Raw genomic sequence first — 24,771 nt, forward strand, 5'->3', positions numbered from 1 at the left:
TTCACTATAGAAAGTGATGCTGGTGTTCAGCAGTTTCCAGTTCATGGCAGGATTGAGCCTTAGTGGTTCCTGAGTTGCTCGAGCATCCAAACTATTTTCTTCTCATCTGAGGATGACAATTTAGGTCTTCTTCCTGAGCTTGGCAAAGTGGTGACATACCAGAATAAGTTGTACTTGTGTACAGCAAATTTCAAATCAAAAGCAAATTTCCATGTTCTGAGGTAAAGGTGATATTTGACAAAGAGGGCTGTGATGGCCCCAATCTGATCTAAAGGTTTAGGTTTGTTCAGGGAGAATCTGATGATTACGTGGCACATATAAGGGCCCGTGAACGGTTTTCGTTCATGTATAATCTGATATTACATTAGATTGGTATTTTTTTCTTTATTCTTTATTTTTCGCCCTTTCCAGACACGCTTTGTCTTATTGGACCCCTGTATGTTTGAGCTACAATGGAAACTTAAAAAGATCGATAAAAGGATGTACAGTTAAATGACATCTGATTTAACTCCACATGAACACGTGAGTAATAAACGTGTTATAAATATAATGCAGCCCACTGTCGGCAGTATTCACTGCAGGTTCTGAACCCGCAAAAGATTGTTAGCCAAGTTACATTTAACCCAGTATTATATCTATGTATATTAAATATCATGATACAAATGTAATTTTTAAAAAATTACTGCGATTGTGAAAAGAATGAAACCAGGAGGAGGAAGAGTGGGCTGTAGTGGGGTGCCATAGTCGGTGCAATGTGACTGGCTGGGCTAGCGTTAGTCAGGCGCTGGTTTGTACACATACTCGTACTCAAAGTATGAGTACACGCGGGGCGACTTTCCACTGGCCTGAACACTGACACATTATTGTACCGGGAGGTTAAAGAAATATCACAGCAGCCGAACGATTGGGCCGCCCATGGAGCCTGGGACCTCGCGTGAAACTCTGAAGCGTGCAGGAAGCCCCAACCCGGCCGGTCTGCGGGAGGAGACGCCGGGAGAAGAGGCGAAAGGCGGAGACGGCAGAACCACGACGAGAAAGCAAGTGGGAGCGGACTGTGGGAATGATGGAGAGTCTAACAGCCAGATTAAAAACGGAGAGGAATACGAGGAGGAATTGGACCCAAGAATTCAGGTATGTTGCTAAAGAACCGTTTCCCTCCCCGCTTTAGCAAATGCGTCATATTTCCCGAGCCAAACAAAACTACGATAAACGCCGACCGTACATGGCAACGATCTGCTCCTGACACAGACCGACGCCTGGGTCAAGCCCATCCCCTGTCTAACAATATTTCCAGCTGTCTGGTTGTATTCTGCTTTTAAAACACATCGTCTTTCCCTTGTGTTTCCAGGAGGAGCTGGAGCACCTCAACCAAGCTAGCGAAGAGATCAACAAGCTGGAGCTGCAGCTGGATGTGAGGAAGTCACAGTAACCCTGCGGACACCCCAGCCCCACGTAGTTTTGCGTTTTGTTCATACATTAGGGTAACAAAACCCGAGACCCCATTGCAAAGTAAAAGCGATCTTAAGGTGAATGTAATTTCAACATTACCCAACACTAAAGATATAATATGAAATAAATAATAAATATGAAGAATACATTTTACTTTAAATCAGCAGTATACATGCTCAAAGAGTCAGTCTGTGGAAACAGGTTTCCATATATTAACACTGTGAATCACAAGGAAAACATTTCATTAGGTTTTTACTCACTAATGTCCCCCCGTCTGTTTCTCTTTTTCTTCATTCTGTACTTACCCAGTCATCTGTTAACTCTTCCCTGAAATCTCTGCAACGTTCATTTTTCCTCAGCTTCCACCATTTATTCCTCGCCTCTACCTTCACTCGCTCCCACTTCTTGATGACCAAAGTCATCCTGCAGACTAACATCTGATGCTTCCTAGGTACATCTTCTCTTTCAGATTGCACCTTCTCCATAGGATGTAGTCCAACGTGTAGTATCCCCTCCTCCTTATAGATCATCCCGTGTTCCTCCCTCTTCTTGAACCATGTGTTCACCGCAGCCATTATTTCCATCCTTTTGGCAAAATCCACTGCCATCTGTCCTTCTGCATTACTCTCCAATCCAACACCTCCTCATCAGTTGTGTTACCTTCATCTACCAGTCCACTCAAGCCTGCTTCAATCACAAATCTCTCAGTCTTGGGGACACACTCCACCCATTCATCCATCTCACTTCCAAATTCCTTTCTCTTCTAACTGAAATCCAACCTGTTGGGCATACACACTGAAAACATTCAACATCACCCCTCTGATGTCCAGCTTCACACTCACGATGCTGTCTGACACTCTCTTCATATCCACAGCACTGTTTTTATGCACTTCTTCCAGACTAACCCTATCTATATCCACCATAGGAGAGCCGTTTAAATCTCTTGTCCTCGCTTCCATTCCATCTGGTCTCCTGCACACACACAATATATGGTGAATGGACTGGTTATAGCGCTTTTCTAACCTACTCAAGCACTCAGAGTGCTTTATGCAACATGTCATATTCACACCCATTCATACAGGCACTGAAGATCGCTTTTAGAGGACTTTGGTCTCAGTTTCTGTTACTGTAATGCCTAGTATATAGTGAGGGCTGGCTTTACTGTGTTTCTTGAAGTGGGGAACATTTTGGTTCCCTTGGCCAGGACACCCACTCCAGGATGTTGGATCTTCAGGAGTACTGAGATCCAAAAGTGGCCAGTGGTATGCTGCTCCCATAGTAATGGCAGCAGCCTGCTGCTATTCTCAGAAGGTTGCCTGCTGCTTTTGACTGGCGGTAAGCCAGTGCTGGCCCAAGGTTTGGTTTTTGACCGTGCCCACAGCTAACCCATCACCAACCACCCACCTCAGCATGTATTAACCAGGTCTGAACTACGGTGTTACAGACCGCTGGTCCCCCAACCTTTGTTATATAGTCATTATTATATATTATATGTAGTAATTTTTTCTACATCTGTGTAGGCCAAATAAAAAACAAACAAACATTAAATATCCAGTTTTGTGTATTCAAATTTGTGTAAGGAAATAGAGGGCATGTACTGTACACGCTTCATTATGAAGAGTGCACTATGCCTCGCTTAAAAATAAAAAGTCAGAACTGAGAGTAACAATCATAATACTGCTTGAAATGGCTAATGATAAATGGAAAATCTAAAAACCCAAAACAGCTCTGTTTTTGCTTTCACTGGGGCGTATTCAGACTGTCCTCACACAAACACACACCTGCTGCTGCCTCTATTATGACTGTCTTCTGTTTTCCTCCACTGCTCTTTGAGCATTGTCTGTCAGTCAGTCAGTCAAGGCCGAGCAGCTGCTATGTACTGGTTGGACCTGAAAATTGACGTTTCATTTTTAAAAAAACTTTATTTAACACAGGGATCACTAAGGTCAAAGTGAGCGAGAGCTACTGCAACAGAGAGAGAGATGTGTTATTCACAGAGCGTGAAGGTGAGTAAAGAACGTTGGCTTACTGGTTTGCAAGACGAAGCAAGGCAAGAGGGCAGGGTGGTTCTCAGGGTGAGTGGCTGAGTGATGCAATGAGTGGAATAGGATGTCCGACCTGTCTGCTCCTTTTCCAGAGTGGAGGTACGTGGTAGCGAATAGGAGGCCAGGCAGGTGAGATCCATAGTACTCCAGGAGGTTAAGAGGTAAGGCCAGCAGCAACTGACAGGTAAGTTGCAGGCAAGCAGTGAGTGAGTGAGGTTGACCAGCATCAGAGGAAGTCGGTTCCTAATAGAGCTTAGCCAATGATGATCCAAGTGTGCAAACTGGAAACACAGAGAGCGCAATGTGCTGGACTGCACCGGCTTGATTTGTGAGACACGAAAAGTGGGACGACTGCATAGCGTCGGGAACGACCTGAGTCTGACAGCTGATCACGGAGTCCATCTCGTATGGACCTATGTAACGAGCAGCCAGTTTTCTGGTTACCTGAGTGAGAATCAGAATACTTTATTAATGCCTGCGGAAATGATGTGGTCACAGTTGCTCCAAAACAGTAAGAAAAGTAACTGAATTAAGTAATAACATGTATTAAAAGTGAAATAAATAAATGTAATATATACAAATAGCACAATTAGAAATAACCTAGTATATTGTACAAATTAAATGTATATGGCTTCCGCTGCACCCAGCTGGAAGCCAGTGCAAGCACTTTAACAATGGACTGATACGAGAGAATTTATGACTGTGTGTTAAGAGCCTTGGTGCAGCATTTTGGACCACTTGAAGGTGATTTAAAGAAAACTTTGACAGGCAGGAGGAGAAAACATTACAATAATCTAATCAGGAGGAGATGGAGGCACGAACAAGCATCTCCATTTCAACTTTGGAGACAATAGTCCTGAGTTTAGCAATATTTCTTAAATGAAAAAAGCAAGAGTGGGTCACAGACTTGATACGAGCATCAAAAAACAGAAAATGATCAAAAATTAACCTAAGAAGTATCTTTTACCGTGGATGAGAAAGGACCCAGATGTTGTCTAATATGGGGCCTAATACTCTCTGGAGCAAGAATTGATTTCCTCCTTCTTTAAGGGTTATGTCTCACTGATCGTGTGACTACCCAGCACGCCATGGAGTGGGTGGGAGGTATCTTGGACAACATCACCGTCTTAGAGTCCAACTCCATCCCCAGGATATTACTGGCCTTGTCCATCACTTTATTGAGATTTTTGGCTGACGCTCGTCGAGTGCTACGTTTGCTCCAGGCATAGGTGGCACATGTTGCAACATACTGCCTGATGTCCTTCTCCAACGTGTCCCTCCAGAAACGGCATCTGAGGAGAGATATGGTTCTGCTCACCCCGAGGTGGCATTCAAAGCTTGAAGAAAAACAGCTTACACGTACAGGCAGGCGAGGTGGGCAGTGTGAGCCAAGTAAATCACAGCAGAACAAACAGCTGTGGGGACATAGCGGTGGCCAGGGGGACCTGAGCCAAGATCTGGGTCAGTTTGCAGGCCTTTTCGGATTGTCTCCTCCAAATCCAACATGTACTCCCAAAACTACAGGTGGGCAGACTCTTTTGGCTGCACAGGACAGGAAGTGAGAAAGTGTCCCGAGTGACCATAGTAAAAATACTTGCATACTGGATAGCCTCTCAAGCCTACAATGCCTGATCTGAATGTGCTCAGGCTGGGGCTCTGAAGAAGAGGGCAAGGCATTAGGAGCTGAGCGAAGGAGAATATATTACCACGGGCTCAAAGCTGGCCTTGGCGGATGCTCTAGGGGTCTTGTAATTTTTTTTGGCTTCCCTCTGATATGTTTTTTTTTATCCCCTGTAAAGCACTTTGTAACAGATTTCTGTCTTAAAAAGTACATTAAATACAAAAGTACAAAAATACATTTTACTTACTCTCTTTTAAAAGATTGTAAATTCTGAGAGAGAAGGACACCACGGTTTGTCACGGGACATTAACTGATCAATCATCCGGTCATTCAAAGCTTGAAGAAAAACAGCTGAGACATTTATTTGGGCCAACCTGGTTTGGCTGCCACAGTCCGGAACTCGACCACAAATTCTGCTGCGTTGTGGTTACCTTGGCGGAGATTTAATAATTTCCTTGTGGAAGTTTGCTCAGACATGGGGTGAGTCCTCTTCAACTCATTCTAAAAAACATCATTTGGGCATCATTTGGGTCAGAACGTAAAAAAGACTTCAGTCCACGCCAGCGCTGTTCCCCCAGTAAGCTAACCACATAGGAAGCTTTGTGGTGTCATTGGGGAAGGGGGGTGATGAGCGACCGAGAGCTAACAAGCATTGTAGCAGCAAGCCCCTACACTGTCCCAGCTCACCGGTGAATGGTTCCAGTGAGGGGGAAACGGCATCCCGAAACACGGCTGTGACCCCATGACTGTCAGCATTACCATCCCTCTTTTACCCTCTTTTTCTCTTCTGGACACCTCTTTCTTTCTTTCTTTCTGGATATGAAAAGAAGTTACAAGTAGCCTAGGTCAGCCAAACTAGAACTAGAAAAAAGTCATTTTATAATTCAGTGTGTGTGTGCTAGGGGTGGGTTTTGATTATCGATTTTTCAATTAAAATAGATTCTTGAATAATGTGATATCAATTCATTAAAACCCTGAATTGATTTTTAAATATAAATTCATTTTGCCAGAAATCTCGGGTTAAACTTTACAAAATTTTAACAACCACCAAACAGTTAAAACAGTCAGTAAGAGCAGTACACAGATTCTGCACAAAGACGTAAACACAAAGCGCGGACACACTGACGCATCAGAATCAGTGAGCTGTCGGCTTTCTCACGACGGCACGTACATGGACACGCCATCGGGGCTGAAAGCCGACAGCTCACTGATTCTGAAGCTGCAGGTTTTATCTCTCTCCAAACAAAGTTGACTGAACCAGCAGCAAAAGAAGATCCAAACTACGCTTCACATTTCGTTTCACATAAACATCGTCATGAATTCCCTCTTACTTTTGCTGTTTTGCTTCCAGCACGATAAAATCACACTTAATGCACAGCTCTGTCTCTCTGTCTCTCTCTCTGTATGCTTCAATAACAGTTTCCCATCTCAAATCTCTGTTTTCTGCATTATTCGCGACTAAGATGGCGCCGGTGTACGTGGCTGCTCGTCTGTCGCTGTCAGTTTTGTTTGTTTTTATATTGCTCCTGTCGTGTGTCACTCAAGAAATCGGGTCATTACTGGTGTACGATCGCCAATCGCTTCTGAACCTCCGAAGTTTTGGACAAAATACAGCTGCATTTTCTAACGGAGGTCAGAATTCATGGTGTCCGCTGCAGTCACATATCCCAACTTGCCTATGCCGTGCAGTCATGCTACCTCCCCGGCGAAGACGTCGGGGTAGGCGCAGTGGTCGGCTGGTTAAACTCAAGATCTCTTTAGCGCACCATCCCACTACCGTCAAAGGAATACAGAGATTATTTCCTGGAGTTTTTGTGCACCGACGTTTCCTGGACCCCGTGGTCGTGCTCATCCCCGTGGTCTGCCAGGATGACGCGCCGCTCCTCCGTGACCCCTGTCCCCCTCGGCTCAACGTGCGCCGGGCGAACCTCCGCAATCTGAGGCCGCTGTGTCGGACTCCCTGTGCTGCTGGGGCTTTTACCTCATCCCCGGCTCCTGTCAGGATTGGGCTGGTAAACGCCAGATCGCTGGTGAACAAATCTTTTATTCTGAATGAGTCATTCATCTCCTGGAAACTAGACTTCATGTGTGTCACGGAGACTTGGCTTAATACTGGTGAGTCCAGTACTTTATCTGAACTTTTACCAGCGGGTTGTTCCTATTTTAACACACCAAGGAGGGGAGGAGGTACGGCGGTTGTTTTTAAAAAGGATTTTAAATGTAAACAGTGTGTTTTACAGCCCTCGTTTTCCAGCTTTGAGCTCACGTGTTTTGAAGTCAATCGCTCTAACTCTGTGCTCTTTGCTGTTATTTATCGTCCCCCTAAATACAATAAGAATTTCATAAATGACTTTTCAGAATTTCTAGCTGGGATTATGCCCAACTACGATCAAGTTCTTATTGTGGGAGATTTTAATATCCATGTCTGTTGCCCTGATAAACCTCTGGTGAAGGAGTTTTTAAGTCTCATTGACTCTTTTAATCTTGTCCAGTCCGTACCTGGTCCCACACATGAACACGGACACACACTAGACCTGGTCTTGTCACACAGTCTACCTGTGTCTAATGTGGAAGTGACTGACACTGCTTTCTCTGACCATATGGCTGTATTATTTGATGCTGTGTTTTCACGCACCACAGTTCAAACCAGCGCTCCTGTTCGCCGCTGTCGGATTATTAACCCTTTCACTGCTGCCCAGTTCTCAACTGCTTTTAACCAGCTGTCTATCCCTGCCGATCGTACTCCCTTGGACACAGAGATCCTCAGCTCCTGGTTTCAATATTCTTGCCTTACTATCCTGGACTCTGTGGCACCATTAAAAACCAGGAAGCCCAAGGCTAAAACTGATCCTTGGTTTAATGACGCCACTCGGGCTGTGAGGAGAGAGTGTCGTAGAGCTGAACGCAGATGGAAGAGGGACAAACTGCAGGTGTCTCTTCAAATCCTAAAGGACTGCTGGCGCCTTTATCAGGATACAGTCAAAGAGGCTAAAATAAAATACTTCTCTAAGATCATTTCCTCCAACAGTCACAATCCATGTGTGTTATTTAAATCTATTGACTCAGTCTTAAATGCTCCACAAAGTGGCTGTTTGGAGGCCTCTCATAAACTGTCTAATGATTTTATGTGTTTTTTCATTGAGAAGGTTGCAACCATGCGGGCTCTCATTTCTTCCCCTGAGTCTGACCCCTCTGTCTCGATCCCTTGCTCTGCTGTTTTTAACCAGTTTGAGCCTGTGTCTCTTTCTTATTTAGAGGATGTGGTCGGCCACCTGAGGCCCTCTGGTTCCCCAAATGATCCTGTCCCACCACAATTTTTTAAGGAGATTTTTCCTAGCATAGGCCAGGCTGTTCTTAGTGTTATAAACAGCAGTTTAATATCTGGTGTGGTCCCTGCTAATTTTAAGCATGCGGTAGTACAACCCTTGCTTAAGAAACCTGCTGTGGACCACACTGTATTGGCTAACTACAGACCTATCTCCAAGTTGTCCTTTATGTCTAAAATCTTAGAGAAAATTGTACATTGCCAATTGATGGATTTTTTAAATGAGAATGGTATTCTGGAGGTCTTTCAGTCAGGTTTTAAAAACTTTCATAGCACGGAGTCAGCACTCTTAAAGGTTTTTAATGATATCCTCCTTTCCTGTGATTCTGGTAATCATGTTGTTCTTGTCCTCCTTGACCTAACAGCTGCTTTTGACACTGTAGACCACAACATTTTACTGTCTCGCTTGCACCATGTTGCAGGCATTCGTGGTACTGCTTTGAAATGGTTTAGGTCTTATCTTTGTGACAGAACTTTTAGTGTTAACTTTTTAGGGTATGAGTCTTCCTCTGCCACTTTTCAGTCTGGGGTCCCGCAGGGCTCAATTTTAGGGCCTCTGCTTTTTTCATTATATTTACAGCCCCTGGGAACCATCCTCAGAAGGCATGGAATATCCTTCCACTGCTATGCTGACGACTGTCAGATTTATCTGCCTCTGAAGCAGAAAGAGGCCTTCTCTATTAAGCCACTTCTAGCATGTCTAGAAGACATTAAATCTTGGATGTCCCTAAACTTTCTAAGGTGTAATTCAAGCAAAACTGAGGTGATTGTGTTTGGTCCTAGTGGACCTTGTGACCAATCCGCTATTGATTTGGGACCCCTGGCAGAGTATTTTAAATCTGTTGTTACAAACCTGGGTTTTAAGATGGACAGTGATTTTAAATTAGACAGTCAAATTAGGGCTACTGTCAAGTCCAGTTTTTATCATCTAAGGCGCTTGGCAAAGATAAGACCTATTTTATCCGGGCCGCATCTTGAAACGGTAATCCATGCTTTTATTTCATGTCGTTTAGATTACTGTAATGCACTGTATTGTGGAGTTAGTCAGCATCTTCTCTCTCGTCTGCAGCTGGTCCAAAATTCTGCTGCACGACTTTTAACCAGAACTCGTAAAAGAGAGCACATAACTCCCATCCTGGCTTCACTCCATTGGCTGCCTGTATATCTTAGAGTTCATTTTAAAATTCTCATGTTTGTGTTTAAATGTTTAAATGGTCTTGCCCCAACTTACCTCTCTGAGCTTCTGCATCCTTACTCACCCCCCAGGTCTCTCAGGTCAGCTGACAAGCTGCTCCTGGAGGTACCCAGGTCCAAGAGGAAGCTCAGAGGGGACAGGGCCTTCTCTATTGCTGCTCCTAATCTGTGGAACAATCTTTCCCAGCACATTAGAGAGGCCCCTTCACTGTCCACTTTTAAAATACGTCTTAAAACCCATTTTTACTCCTTGGCTTATGACACAGTCTGACCCTGATTTTACAGATTTTATTGTTTTAATCTAATGTGCTGATTTTATTGTTTTATATGTAATTCTCATCATCATTTTTTTAATACTATTTTATTATTGTTTTTGCTATTTGTGCTAATTTTATTATTTTAAATGTCATTTTAATAACCATTTTTTATATATATTTTATTTATTTTATATTATTATTATTATTTTTCTTATTTTTTAACATGTTCAATGTATCATTTTTGGCATGTCAAGTGTACAGCACTTTGTGTTCAGCTGGTGGCTGATCTGAAAGTGCTATATAAATAAATTGCTTGCTTGCTTGCTTATTATGCACAAGTCTACTGTTATGCACAGCGCTGTCAGCCGCTGTTTTTTTCTTTTTAAATTTAACTGACTTCCGACAAGAAAGCCTCATTTCTGCTGTTCAATACTGAAGAAATTTAAACTTTTTAAAATGATGCCAAATTGCAAAACACTTAGCCGTGTCTGTAATCAAACCTCTGTAACTTTGCTCTGCTTCACTTCAGCAGCATCAGGTAATGCTCACATGTTGATTCATGGTTTTCTTCTGTTTTTGTTCTAATGCAGAGTAAGGTTATCTGCTATAAGAAGACAGGACAGAAAAATCTCCTTCATGTTTTTCTGTGTTTTATGCTCTGTTACTTTGGCATCTGCTGTGATGCTCACACCTTTGATAAAGTCTCACAAGTGTCAGCTTTCTTTGTATAGATATAAAAATATAGATATGTACTGATAGGTGATCAGAATTATAATATTTCTGACTGTCTGAGGCAAAATTTCCCTGATTCAAATGGAGTCGATCGAATTGTGGATCGAATCGAATTGATTCTAGAAGTCAGTAAAGATACCCAGCCCTAGTGTGTGCGTTTGTGTGAAGGTGTGTGTCAGGGTTGTAAAGACTTTTCTCTCAGGCTTTCCTTTTCTTGCAGACTCTGTCACAACAAGTCAGATTGGATGGCCATCAGTGAGAGTGCACTGCTGTGTTTGCATTGTACTTAGTTCATTTTAAATTCTTGCTATCTGTGAAAATCTTTAAAAGCATTATTTGCACACCGTGTTTCATCAAAATGAGACGTGTCTTATTTGCTGTGAAGAAAGCATCAAACTGGATTATGTCAGTTCTGCTGTTAATCACATGGGTAGTATTGCATTAGCAGGTTTATGAACAGTGTTCACAACCCAAGATTTTATGTTTAATAAGTTTCTAAACTCTTCATGATTGCTGTGCAGCCAGTCTGTGGTCTAAGCAGCCAAGTGACTTTGTGCTCTGTGTCTTTATCTGTAAACACTTTGCGCCTCTTGGTATCCTGTAGTTGATCTTTCTATGACGAGCACACACTCACTGCAGATTTATCAAAGTGCTCAAATTGATCTCAGAGTGTCGAAGAAATGAATATCAATCTGTAGATCCATGCAGGCCTTTTGCAATGATTCAGTGGTGACTTTGAATCTGCTTAAACACAGTGCCACAGGGCCACGAATGCCATTTCAGGACTCCCAGTTTAAAAAACAGTGCTGCTGCCTCCTGAGGTTAGCCAACCCTAAGCAACAGATGATGCATTGTTTAAGCAATGTTTTCATTGTTTGAAATTTGCAAAAGGGCAGAACGGTCACACGGTTTAACACAGACAATAGAGGACCCTGAAAGGCATGACATGTGAGAACACAGTGACATTTTTACACATGCAGAGAAATCAAACTGCCCACACAGTCTGTGCTTATTTAAATGAGTGAATAAACAAAGTTTTGCAAAAGTAACTAGCAAAATAGCCTTTGACCTTAAAAGCACAAGAAGGTAAAATTAAGTGATCCTGACTCTTGATAGAAATATTTGTGTAGCTGTAAATCATGCACAGTGTAAAAACAGATCATTGAACATGCAGTGTGACATACTGCTTACATAAACTCGTTTCCTAAGTTGTTCACAGATCAGTAGTAATGAGACTGACCCTCTAACAGCACTGGCTTAAGATCTGAGAACAGTGCTGACCAGCCAGAAGCAGGTGGTTGACCGTCTCGAGAACAGTGGTCAGCTGGCTGAACAGCTTCCTGTCAAAGCCCTTATATAAATCAGCTGACTACTGAGGCATCGCAGTACACCACAACTGCAGGAATAGCATATCACTGGTCACTTATGGATCTTATCTCCACATACCCTTTGCACACCATAACATTTGTAACATTCATTTGAAACTGTTTTGCCTCTCTCGTTTTCTCTTGCCAAGTAATTTTGTGCTTTTTGTCCTGTACGCATAATTTTAATCTCCAGCTGCATTCCATTTATGAAGCTGTGATCACTGCTTGATTAAACACTAATTAGAAACATTTAAAGAAGTGCTAAAATGAAGCCTGCTATGATTACTGTTGGATTTTGTTTTTTCAAAAGAAACTAGAAATTCTCTTATTTTAAGGTAGGAAAAGCTCTACTACAGAACCTTTTAGACCACATATTTCTTTTTTGCTTCCACAGTGTCTTAATCTGAATTCTGTGAGTGCAGATGCTGAAATATTCCAGTAACGTATCCAAAGAAAATGAGCATAGCAGAAGTACATTTAAAATGCTCATGGTTCAAAAGCAAGTGCATCTCTGACCATTATCTGTGAGGTGTTACATGTACGCTAGCTGCTATGTTATGTTTCTAAACTGAGGTGAAGTTTTAAGTAAAGTAGTGTTTGTTTAAGCAATATATTGAATGTCAATCACAGAACTTAGAATGTAGGTCACGAATATAACAACAAACCCCTTTTCCCTTCTCTGGTGCCTGCTTAACCTACTTAAAGTGTTTGTACACTTGACTCCTGTCTTTCTGTCACAGCCTCAGATGCCACAGTGAGTCGTGTCAAGACTCACAGTGTGTAATGTAATGTGCAATCTTATGCGTGTGCTCCCTCAGGACGCCAGGTCGAGCTACAGGAGGATTCTGACTGATTCTGCCAGGAAGCTCAATGCCCAGGGCTCCCAGCTCGGTGCGTGCATTGACAAAGCAAGGCCTTATTATGAAGCTCGCAGACTTGCCAAAGAGGTATGTGTTTCTACTGCTCACAAGTCAACAGAGTGAGATATATGCAATCAGTTAGCAGGTTATTAGAGCTGCCAAGCACAAAATATGGTAAATGGACTGGTTCTTATATAGCACTTTTCTACTCTATCTGAGCACTCAAAGCACTTTATACAACTAATTCATTCACCCAATCACACAAGCACTTTTTCTAAACTGTTTAGTGCTTACTGTCTAACATTCATACACATTCACACTCCAATGAATGCATCAGAGAGCAGCATGGGGTTAGTTTCTCTCCCAAGGATGCAGACTGCAGAAGCCTGGGATCGAACCGCCAACCTTCCGGTTAGTAGCTGACCTGCTCTACCAGCTGAGCTGGGCAAAATATTCAAAAGTTTGGTACAGGTTACCCAATCTGGGACAGGGTTGCCGAGGCTTGGAGTTCAAGAGGTGGTTGGGCTGGTTAGGCTTTAGGCCATGGGGCTGGGCTCAGTCAAGAAGAGCTACAACGACCTACCCACAGGATGGTGAAGGACACTGCCAGTCCAGGTCCCAGTTGAAAAACAGGCTGTAGGAACAGTTCGGGAAAAAAATGCAGCTGTGCGCTGGAGGCAGCTAGAGTTCAATGCAGTGCTTTATTTCTTCAAAGAGATAATTGTGCGTCAGTGTATGAAAATTTTCGACTGCTAGAGAAGCTCACCTCCTTTTACTGGTGTCATATCTTTAGCTATTGTATGTTGGCAGTTAGCAGCTCTTAGGTGAGGTACCCAGCAGCATGTCAGTGTGGTGAAGGGCCATGGCGGTCCAAAGTTGTGTCAGTTTCAGTCCCAGTCATGGCTGAAGGCATAGCTATCTGAGACGAGGCAATGTTTGAGAAGGACCTTCCTTCCATCTACAGCTATATGCAGTGTAATGGGCTTTCTACAGCTTAACACAAGAACAAACGACTGTGGCAGAATATATCACATGAAGTCCTGTGAATGGTGATTCTTGATTAGTATGTATGTGACAGGGAATGGGAAGGCTGAGCCTTCTAAATATTAACAGAGAGTATAACAATTTATTTCAATGTGAATTTCATGGTGTGGAGTGTGGCCATCAGTAGATGGTGTGTTTGGCTGTATTTGACGAATGAAATATCCATTTTTATACACAGAATTAACAACAGTAACACGAGCACATCTGTTTTATTTGGTTGCTCAGAAGACATGCTGAAGTGTGGACCTCTTCAACAGAGTCTGACAGCTTAAATCTTACACTCCACTCTCTTTCACTTATCATTATCAGGGTCATGGGGGGCCACGAGCAAGAGGCAGGGTACAGCCTGACAGGTTACCAGGCTGTTGCAGGGCTAACACAGAGACACAGACATTCACGCCTATGGGTAATTAAGAATTATCAACCAACCTAACTACCCTAATTGCATGTCTCTGGCCTGTGGGAGGAAGCCGGAGTACACAGAGAAAACCCATGAGAACTCCACACAGAAAGGCCACAGCAAGATGGTGGATTCCAACCCAGGACCTTCTTGCTGTGAGGCACACACCACTGTGCTGCTCTACAATTTTGTATGCAAACCCAGATGTTTGGTTTAAAAAAAAAAAAGGTATCACAGTGACAGCAACAGATGGCAGTGCTAGGTGAACAGAAATGATGAAGACAGACCATGGACTGTCTCCATCATTGAAAAAGCCACTGTCAGGGACTTGGCACACCTTACAAGGCTAACACATGACAATAACATTCATCAGGAACTTAGGGAGACCTTAAAAGACAACAAGGTGATGCACTGTCCTCACTGCTGTTCTGTATAGACTTTAAAACCCCTAAGCCAGCTGTTTGAAGTTGAGTGACCATCAGCCACCTGCTGTAAATGGATGACATCAGGCTGTATGCCACGAGTGAACTCACTGATCCACCTCACCAGGATCTACAGCAAGGACATGGGAATGTCATTTGGACTGGATGTCTAAAACTGTTTGACTGGTTGAGTTCTAAAGGGGCAGCATTCCCATAAAGCAGAACAGCTGCAGGTACCTGTGTGTTGCACAGGCCATCATGAAAAAGATGCACGAATGTCAGTGACAGCCAAATAACTGCATAAGACAGGAGCTGAGACGAAGCTGATCGGTAGGAATATGATGCAAGTCATCAATGCATGTGACTTTGCAAGAAACAAAGCACAAATACTTTGTTACTGTACTCAAGTAGAATTCTATACCGGAGTACAGTTTTTTTTCTGAAACTTTTTACTTTTACTCCCTTTTTTAAACAAATACCTGTATTTTTTACTCGTTTGGTTCAGGTGTATCATTTACAGTAGAATGTAGCTAGTGCTATGGAAGAGGAGGAAGCATGCAAGGAGTGATGTCTTCTGAAGTGTCAGGTAATTTCAGACTCAATGTTTTGGTCAGTTCAACAAACATCAGCAAACATACAAACTGTTTGTGCGCAGTGTGTTGATAGCTGCTGTATTTCCAAGGAGAGAAAAGAGTGTGAGAACTTTGAGATGGAGAAAGATGTAAGAAAAGACAGGAGGGGACGCAGAGAGGTTAGATTTAAAGGCAGGCCAGCTCAGTAAAGCCTGAAAGTCTGATTTGCAAATTTAAAACGTACATGTATTTTTAATCTCATATTGGACATTACTTCAAAACAAACCAGGTTATACTAACTTTGTGTTATCCAAATGTTGCATGAAAATACTCTGTACTCTGTATGGGATAAAGATGTTAGCTTGTCACACTGCAGTGAAGTTATTGTAAAGCTGGAGTGGTGCACAGTGTCAGTGGTCAGTGTTGGTTTTACATCAACTGTAGCAGACTGATTTACAATTAAGATGATGATGGTTGGATTAACTCACTGAATTCTGACTTTATACCAACTGTATCCAGTCTAATATAAAGACATTGTACAGCATAATGTCAGTGTAGGAAATGGAAATCAGTGAAGATAGCTGTAAAAGATCTGCTTACATCCACAATCCTGTACACTAAATCTACTGAAGCTCATGTTAGAAATGATTTTGAGTTGTGATTTTTGTCCCCGTGCTGAGACACGACACAGATGTTAGGGTTCCCCCACCTGCTAAATCCCACTGTAACCCCTGACTGTGCTAGTTTTACTGTTTAGCTCAGGAGGTGAAATCACCCTCTACAATGTAGGCAACACAACATTTTTTCAAATGATCCTTCACCGCATGTGTCCTACGGCAGATTAAAACTCAGTACTTTAGAATTTCTATTCAAAAATTTGTGTTCTCATGTATTAATATTATTTTATTATCATATTAATGTAGCACAAGGTTCAGGTACCTTTGTGTAAAACTGGTTTTGAAGAAGCTACTTTTTACTTACTTACTTTGAGTACATTTCAGAGCCTGTTCTTTCTCAGTTTTACTTGAGTAAAAAAGTTGCTTCAGTACTTTTATTGCAGTATTTTTCAACACAGGCATCTGTACTTGTACTTAAGAAAAGAAGTCTGTACTTTTGCCACCTCTGCTTAAAAGTAATCACATACCCAGCTGGAATAATACACACAGGAGGAGACAGACTCCACAGTGAGGACGGGTACCAAGAACGACTCACTGAGGTCTCCACTGAAGTCCAGCGTCCTGAGATATGTGAGCTATGGAGGGCGAGGATTAGTGAGTGTCAGAGACACAATTCAGCATTAAACTCACAACATGTATAAATAAAACAGGAAAATGGCCCCAGAGATGAGCTGCTCCAGAGTTCCTTGTGCAGCTGAAGACAGATGGTGAGGAAGTATCACAGACCAGGCCCCTACACTGGATTTACCATCGACACATGGAGGAAGTGGCTGACATCAAGAAATCCAGTTTTGTGGTATAGTGGTCACTCGTCTATCGCAGGAGTTACGTTCTAAAAATAACCCGCGAGGTAGCCAACTTTATTTTTTACAATTATTATAGGTGTTTTAAGGCTGTAAAACCCCTCACTACACACTTTATACACTTTTCTCAGACAGGCATGAAGATTTTAACACTTAAACTCTTCAGTATTATAGAATGAAACCAAAGGCACCCGCAGGTGACGACGTCTCGTCGACATTGTTGTCTGTTGGGGAGAAAACTTACAAACATACAGTACAGCACTTCAGAGTCACACTGCTAGCGATGGAAGATTCATGTAAATTTGACAAGCTGAACGCATTCTGTACTGTACAGCAGACACGGCATGAGATTTATTGACAATGGTCTTGTTGCGAAATCAGTTTTACCCCGGTTCTTTTATTCGTCGAGGGATCCAGAGATGTCACCGGAACTCAGTAGTCATTTTTACAGAATCTTTATTCATCTTTATTCATCTTCATTTAAGCATGCACTTCTAGAAGGGAAGACGAGGCCGGTGTCCCTCTGAAACAATCTTCACCCCTTTGTTAGTTGCAGGCAGCTTTATAGAAGCTGACCCCATCATAAAACCCCCACAGTGTGCTGCAAACTCTGTGTCTGTGTCTATGTGCACGAGCACGTGAGTGCCTGTGTGTGCACGTTCCCGCGTGTCTATGTGAGTGCATGTGAGTGAGTGTGCATGTGGATGTGTGAGTGTAGCACTTTAAGCACTGTGTGTGTGTCTGTGTCTGTGACTTCCTGGGGGTCATAAAAGTAATCTCACCCAAGCTACACCAAATTCCTCTACACAACATAGAAACAGAGTTAACATATTACATCTTGTTGTTTTACATTTACAGATAAACATGTGGAAAGTCTCCTGCAAACCTACTTCTAAGTTATAACAATTATGCGTTTTTATTAGAGGTACAAGCATCAGCATCCCCCCAACTGTAGCTTCCTGTCTCCTTTTATGACACCAGACCTCCAGTGTCCATAAATTCCTTTCTCTCTAAACAATTACACACTCTCAGGCCTACAGCTAAGCCAAACTGAAACACAGACCAATCCTTCCTTATTACTGTGATCTGAACAAATTTAACACATTACATTCTAATAATTATTTTCTTGTACTCACAGTCTACAGCTAATCAGGATGCAGAATACAATGCGCTGTAAAAATTAAAAAAAAGAGAGAGAGAGAGAGAGAAATTGCACACAAAGAATCCACGAAAGAGCAAAAGCCGCGACAGGTGAACCACGTTATAGCGAGGGACCACTGTAATCATATTGTAATCAGATCTCACACTAAGAAAATAATCAGCTTTTTCCACATGATAAAAATTAGACCTTAGGCCTGAGGAATATTTGGAGGCTTCATTTCAACCAGAAATCTGTTATTTGAAGTTAATTGTCAGATTGAGCTCTCAATGGTTCTGTGACATTTTTTAAAGTAAAGATTTCTCTTTTCATCCCAAAGTCCACTAAAACAGAAGAAACTTTGTTTACAGCTGTAGCTATAAATAGGGAAGGATACGATGCTGACTATGTCTTTTTCAGCTTTAATTTGGATTCCGATGAGCACTGTGGAGCTCTGCGCGTCTACTGGGAATCTATGGATGGAAGTTAGATTTATGTCCAGCGCTCCACATCAAGTTGCAGAGTGGAAACCACGACACAAAGTTACAGAGCGGGGTCTCTGAGCGCAGAGTTGCATTTTACTGCACACTCTCGACCCTGCACAGTACTTTTGACTTTTCAGTTGTTACTTTTTTTTTAACTTTTACTTTTTAGTTTTCAAAAACAGAAAAAAAAAAGGATAATTATGGATGTCGCCGAAATAAGTGCAGCAAGGTAGGCAGAGAGTATATAATAGAAAAAATAAGTTATTTGAGAATATTTTTTTAACCCTAGGGAGTAAAGCAATTTAAATTGATGTGGTATCTGTCTACAGTAATGAAGTTATATCAATTGATGTAAACAGAGTCTCTAAGTTACTAATATGGAAAAGATCAAATCATAGCTCTAATGCTGAAAAGACTATCTCTATGCATGTATGTTCGAACATGCATCTCTTTTCTGTGTTTTAATAGCTGCTGTCTATTCCTTTAGGCCCAACAGGAGACCCAGAAGGCAGCTCTGAGATATGAGAGGGCTGTGTCCATGCACACTGCTGCCAGAGAGATGGTGTATGTGGCAGAGCAAGGCCTTTTGGCTGACAAGAACACCATGGACCCAACCTGGCAGGAGATGCTTAACCATGCCACCGCCAAGGTACACACTTCTGCCTCTTGCTGATGGTAGTGTTGTTGTGCTGTTTATACAATTAAAATCAGTGCGCTATAGATAATTCTTTCTGAAAAAAAGGTCACCAAAAATAAATCTCCAATACAGGAACCTTCCCAAGGGACTAGAAACCTTACTACATTACTGCAGACCAAAACAGCTACAACAGTTCAGGGAGCTGAGACTGTGGCTGCATCACTATTTCCACTTATATGAAAAAGTTCAGGTGGTTGTTTGTCTGTTCTTCTTTATAACAAACAAATACACAATCATTAATAGTAATGGTTACAAATATATCTGTGTTTTGTCTCATTTCCGATTAAATAAAGGCTTCCAGATTATTTACATTTACACCCTAACTTTTTCTGACTAAAGTTTTAATTTAATGGTGGCTGAATATTTAAATACAAACCATTTTAATGTTATTAGTCAAATCTTTTATAACTGTGACAACTGAAAATGAAGCATGTCTGCTTATTATCAGTGCCAACCTGGGATCTGGGCAGAAGTTAAAGTGTGATCTAAGTGTCCATCCAGCGTTCCTACTCTTAGTCATGGTTTTTGTGCTGTCAGGTGAATGAGGCGGAGGAAGAGCGCCTTCGCAGTGAGCGAGAGCACCAGCGAGTCACCCAACTGTGCCAGGATGCTGAAGCTCGAGTCCAGACTCTCCAGAAAGCCCTGAAGAAAGTCATTCTCAAGTCCAAGCCTTACTTTGAACTCAAGGCTCAGTTCAATCACATTTTGGAGGTATGTACCATCATTAATTTAAAAATATCTTTTGAGTTATTCGTTAGTCATGAATTTGCCTGTCAGCTGTAAAACACTTTATCAAGGCAGACAAGAAATGTTATTCCAGTTACTCCAAAAAGCTCTGTGTCAGTCACTGAGAATGCATTGCATGATTTTGCATTGCAAATTTCCCTTTTCAGTTAAACGCAAACAGATAATACTCGCTGTTGTAGAAGCAGCAAATCCTTTATCTGAACGTGGTTGCCGTACATATTACAAATTTAAGGGAAAAAATTGCATTAGAAGAGTTAGCGGTTCCTCACCCCCAGTCCTTGCAGTTAAAAATCAGAACTTTTTTAAATCAAGATAGTGCCCACAACAGTATCAGAATGCAGTTTGCAGTTATTTATGTATTGTCTGTAAAAGTTGTCTGTGTGAGGCATACTGTTGCTCTCTGACGCGTCCATCGGAGTATGAATGCGTGTGAACGTTAGATAGGAAGCACTTAGAAACAGCGGGGGGAAAAGTGCTTGTGCAAATGGGTGAATGTACAAGTTGTGTAAAGCACTTTGAGTGCTCAAAGTAGAAAAGCGCTATATAAGAACCACTTGATTTACCATGTGTGCTATACTTTTCACATCTTAAGCCAGTTCTACTTCAAATACAAAAGATCAACCTATTGTGTACCTGTTTGTCTAGCTGTAAAAACCCTCAAAGTAGTAAATTCGTATAAAGACGTCTTTTCTGTTTGGTCCACTGCACCCAGGCGGTCACAAAATTAATTACTGTGTAAAATATCACTGACAAAAGTGAATAGTGAATTTCTTTATACTGGACAATAAAATTACTAACTAATGAAAAGGCTTGCATTCATTGCATTTATATAATATTCACAGTTTTAACCAAGGTGTAATTAATTGGAGTGTAGAGATGTTTGAATGTGTCAGCGTGAACCTTCCTAACTTGCTGTAACCTTTTTGCAGGAGCATAAGGCTAAAGTCGTACAGCTAGAGGAGCAAGTGGCAAAAGTAAAAATGCGGTACTCCGTGGCCCTGCGGAACCTGGAGCAGATCAGTGAGCAGATCCATGCACAGAGGGGGCGAACCAGAGCTAGCAGGGGGCATCCTGCCATCTGTGGGGGTCGGAGCTCCCCTGTAGGTGCTGAAGCTGAGGTCAGAACTGCCACTGGAATTCATGACAGTAGCTGTGTGGGAGTCGACACTATTGAGAGCGATTGGGCAGATGGTGAGAAAACCAGACTGTGGGTAGAGAGGCACCGAGAGAGTGGCTGGGGCCAGAGGGAGCAACTGGAGGCAGAGCAGGTCGGCTCAGACTGCATGTCGGTTATCAGCCTTCAAACCATCGCCTCCGACCTGGAAAAGTGTGACTCGGTGGAGCATTTGGGTGACCTGAGTGATGCTGGGAGTGTGCTGGGTGAAGAGTGGGACCACTACAGCAAGTCTAATGACAAGCCAGTCAGCAGGGAGATGGTGACCGAAGGGCCTCAGCAGGAGCTTGTTCACCAGGAGAAAGGAGCTGTTAATAAAGAGAAACAGGAGAGTTTTGTTAAGCAGCACCACAGAAGTGTTAGTCTATGATATCAAGCAGGAGGAGGAACGTTGTGATGGTGATGATCGTGGTGATTAGGCTGAGGGATCGTAGAAGAACTTGAGAGAATCTACAATATCTCTGACTGAAAGGTGCCCAACAAGCTGACAAGAAGGCGCTGACAGTGATTGACAAAGTTAGGAATAGGTGGGTGGATTAACAGGTACATCAGCTGCACACTAATGAATCTTTGTGTGACAACATTAATCCAGTGGAGCAGCCCTGCACAGCGCACTGAGTCTGATCCAATCTGTTGCTCAACAACTGAGGAAAAAAAGTAATTGTAAAATACAAAAAGGCTTTTAACAACAGTTTAAACACATACTTGTGTTTCATTTGTGCACCTGGTTTTGGCATTCCATGTGTTAGCATGCTATCAGCTTGTATTTGCTTTAAGGATGGTCTGAAGCACCTGTTATACTTTCTGCATTTACAAGTTTGCAACGGTGCCTTTGGGTCTGGGTAACATAAATTTGTGCCATCAGAGGATGAATGCAAGGCTTTGTAAAGACATACGCATATGTACCCTCCAATTTGACCACTCTACAATGATTATGCTGCAAGGGAAAAAAGCTGTACATGCATCTTCCAAGTGCACTCCAAGCAGACCAGGAAATAATCATAACAAGTTGCCCTTGGTGTCCACCAGTTGCTGTGCCTGCTTCTGCAAGTGAGAATGGTCTTTAAGAGCAATAAGAGTGAATTCATTCTGCAAACTTTCCTGATGTAGGAACATGCAGAGTGTGACAAGAAACATGAGCAGTCACACATGGGTTGGACACAAACTTGCAGCATGACCTGAACCAACCCATCTGGAAAACTGTAATAATCCTCAATTCTGAAGAAAGAATGTGGACACAAAACTGCATTGTCTGTGGAAGATAAAATAAGTCTGTAAACTGTGGGTCTTTTTTGCGCCACATGCTCGGATATGGCATTTGTATGGACGTATGTATTCTATCTTAAAACTGATTTCAGCTACTCCCTTATTCACAATGGTCACCATAGCAGGCAGTGCTACATATTTGAGTTTACAGATTTGTATCTTCTCATGAGACCCAACGGGAATCTTTCACTTCTGTTTTTGAAGTGCTGCCAAGCTGCCAAAGTAAGAGCAACATCAACCACACTGAAGCAAGCTGTGGTTCTGTGGTTTCAGGGTAAAGAGGAACACTGTAGGGTGCAGTTAGGCTCAGCTTTCCATAAAAATATTTATAAAATATATTATAGCATAATTTCATAGGTTGGAACATTTTCCACTATTGTACATGGAATACATCCTCCATCTGTGCCGTGAACCTTGTGAATTGTACATTAACCAATCCAGTATCCTAACCCTAACCCAGTGCTGCTAAAATAAACGTCTAATTTCAAAAAGATAATGAGCTTCATTCTGTCCTTGAGTTCAGCAACTGCCAGAGGTGGGAAGTAAGACTTTGTTACTGTACTTAAGAAGATTTTTCAGGTATCTGTATTTTACTTGAGTATTTTTCTGACAACTTTTTACTTCTACTCGCTGCATTTTTATGAGCCATCGTGGCTCAAGAGTTGGCAGTTCATCTTGTAATCGGAAGGTTGCCGGTTCGAGCCCTGGCTCCGACAGTCTCGGTCGTTGTGTCCTTGGGCAAGACACTTCACCCGTTGCCTACTGGTGGTGGTCAGAGGGCCCGGTAGCGCCAGTGTCTGGCAGCCTCGCCTCTGTCAGTGCGCCCCAGGGTGGCTGTGGCTACAATGTAGCTTGCCATCACCAGTGTGTGAATGTGTGTGTGAATGGGTGGATGACTGAATGTAGTGTAAAGCGCTTTGGGGTCCATAGGGACTAAGTAAAGCGTTATACAAAAACAGGCCATTTAAACAAATATCTGTACTTTCTATTCATCCCCCCCCCCCCCGCGCATGCACAAACACATCCTCCAACCACACACACCCATATTTTGCTCCATTGCGGTTTATTTCACACCTCAAACATTTAGTAAACAATTAAGCAAATACAAGTAATCTGCAATAAATGACAGGTAGTAATAAAATAAACTACTAACTCTTTTACGCTGCATCCACGCCTACACGGGTATTTTTGAAAACGCAGCTGTTTCATCCACACGTAAACGGCGTTTCGAATCACCGAAAACTGAGATTTTTTAAAAGTCCTTTTTTGCGTTTACGTGTGGACGAGGAATACAGAGTTCGTCACGCAACGTCAAAGGTATGTGCCTTTTTTCACGTCACGCTGTGCGCCACGTTATTGTTTACATGAGATGAATTGCAGAATGGCAGATAGAGACAAAATACTGTTAATCTGATTATCTGCAGGTTTTACACGCTTACATACACACATGCAGTTACTGTCCCTCCATTTAGAAAGGCAGAGGCGTCACAGTGTGATTATTTTACGTGTAGTTGTTTTTTTCCTGTGTAATAATATTCAACATTGCTATCAATACATTTTTCAAAAAATGCCTCTCTGTGCAAAATGGGTTCAAAAACATAAACAGCTGTGGGATACTGTTTGTCTGTGATTTGAACCGAGGGACAAATCGTGGCAGGATCAGCCTGATGTTATTTGTATCCCGCTGTAACTTTACTGTATAAAGAGCTAACATCTCCAACATGTCAGGAGTAGTTAGTCATTACAAGAAGTGTTTGTGAACTAAAAATCAAGAATGTGGGATACTGTTTGTCCGTGATTTGAAGAGCCCAACGCTGCTCCCAATGCAGGGAAAACCAATTCTGCAGGGGAGACCTACCTCGGCACAGCAAGTCTAATGACTTGGCAGGTGAAGCCAAAGGGAAGATATTATTCATGTGTGTAAGCGTATTTGCAATTACCCCTCTGCACTCTAACGGTGTGTTCACACCGAACGCGATAGAGGCGGCCAGAGCGTCAGTTTTACATGTAAAGTCAATGGAAAGAGCGCGATGACACGCGATTGCGCATCCGGCGAAAATTCGGAGGCAGATTTGCGTCGCCAAAACGCCAAAACGCCTGAAACGCGCGTCAGTGTAGCGCGTGGGGCGCGTTCGACTCGCGAAAAAAACCACGCGCGTAAATTTTTGTGTTGCATTTTGTGCATACGCGTGTTTCGCCTCTACTGCTCGAGTTGGAAAATCTGAACTCCAGCGTCAAATCGCGCCGCGACAACCAATCAGGAGCCTGGTTGTCAAAGGGGCAGATCCAGCCAAAGCCCTTCATTCTTTAATGGAGGGAAGGCTAATCAATGCCGTAGCAAACAACCCGGAGCTGTACGACACCAGCTGCTTTGTGTACCGAGACAGGAATATAAAGGACCGAGCTTGGAGGAAGAAATGTGAAGAGATCGGGCAACCTGGTAAGTTCATTCATTTCTCTTTTTACATTTTTCACTGACCCGGGGAAGCCGCACAA

The 24,771-nt window shown here is 42.5% G+C and overlaps 1 protein-coding gene across 1 annotated transcript; it reads left to right on the forward strand.

The window, feature by feature from the left end:
* The first annotated feature begins 683 nt into the window (after window positions 1-683).
* Window positions 684-22,765, forward strand: sh3bp5lb (SH3-binding domain protein 5-like, b). The gene is made up of 6 exons (XM_065471535.1): window positions 684-1,131; window positions 1,349-1,411; window positions 12,809-12,937; window positions 18,879-19,040; window positions 19,626-19,799; window positions 20,765-22,765. Exons 1-6 carry the CDS (start codon window positions 916-918, stop codon window positions 21,377-21,379), a joined length of 1,359 nt encoding a protein of 452 aa, XP_065327607.1. The 5' UTR covers window positions 684-915; the 3' UTR covers window positions 21,380-22,765.
* Window positions 22,766-24,771: the final 2,006 nt, after the last annotated feature.

The sequence above is a fragment of the Pelmatolapia mariae genome, linkage group LG22 (assembly GCF_036321145.2).
Source record: "Pelmatolapia mariae isolate MD_Pm_ZW linkage group LG22, Pm_UMD_F_2, whole genome shotgun sequence".
In the NCBI taxonomy this organism is placed as follows: Eukaryota; Metazoa; Chordata; class Actinopteri; order Cichliformes; family Cichlidae; genus Pelmatolapia; species Pelmatolapia mariae.

Bases quoted from the DNA above. Each gene is read 5' to 3' on its own strand.
- sh3bp5lb (XM_065471535.1), top strand. From the start codon at position 916: ATGGAGCCTGGGACCTCGCGTGAAACTCTGAAGCGTGCAGGAAGCCCC. The intron at 1,412-12,808 runs GTGAGGAAGTCA...GTGCTCCCTCAG, and splicing joins AGCTGGAGCTGCAGCTGGAT to GACGCCAGGTCGAGCTACAG. The intron at 12,938-18,878 runs GTATGTGTTTCT...CTATTCCTTTAG, and splicing joins CTCGCAGACTTGCCAAAGAG to GCCCAACAGGAGACCCAGAA.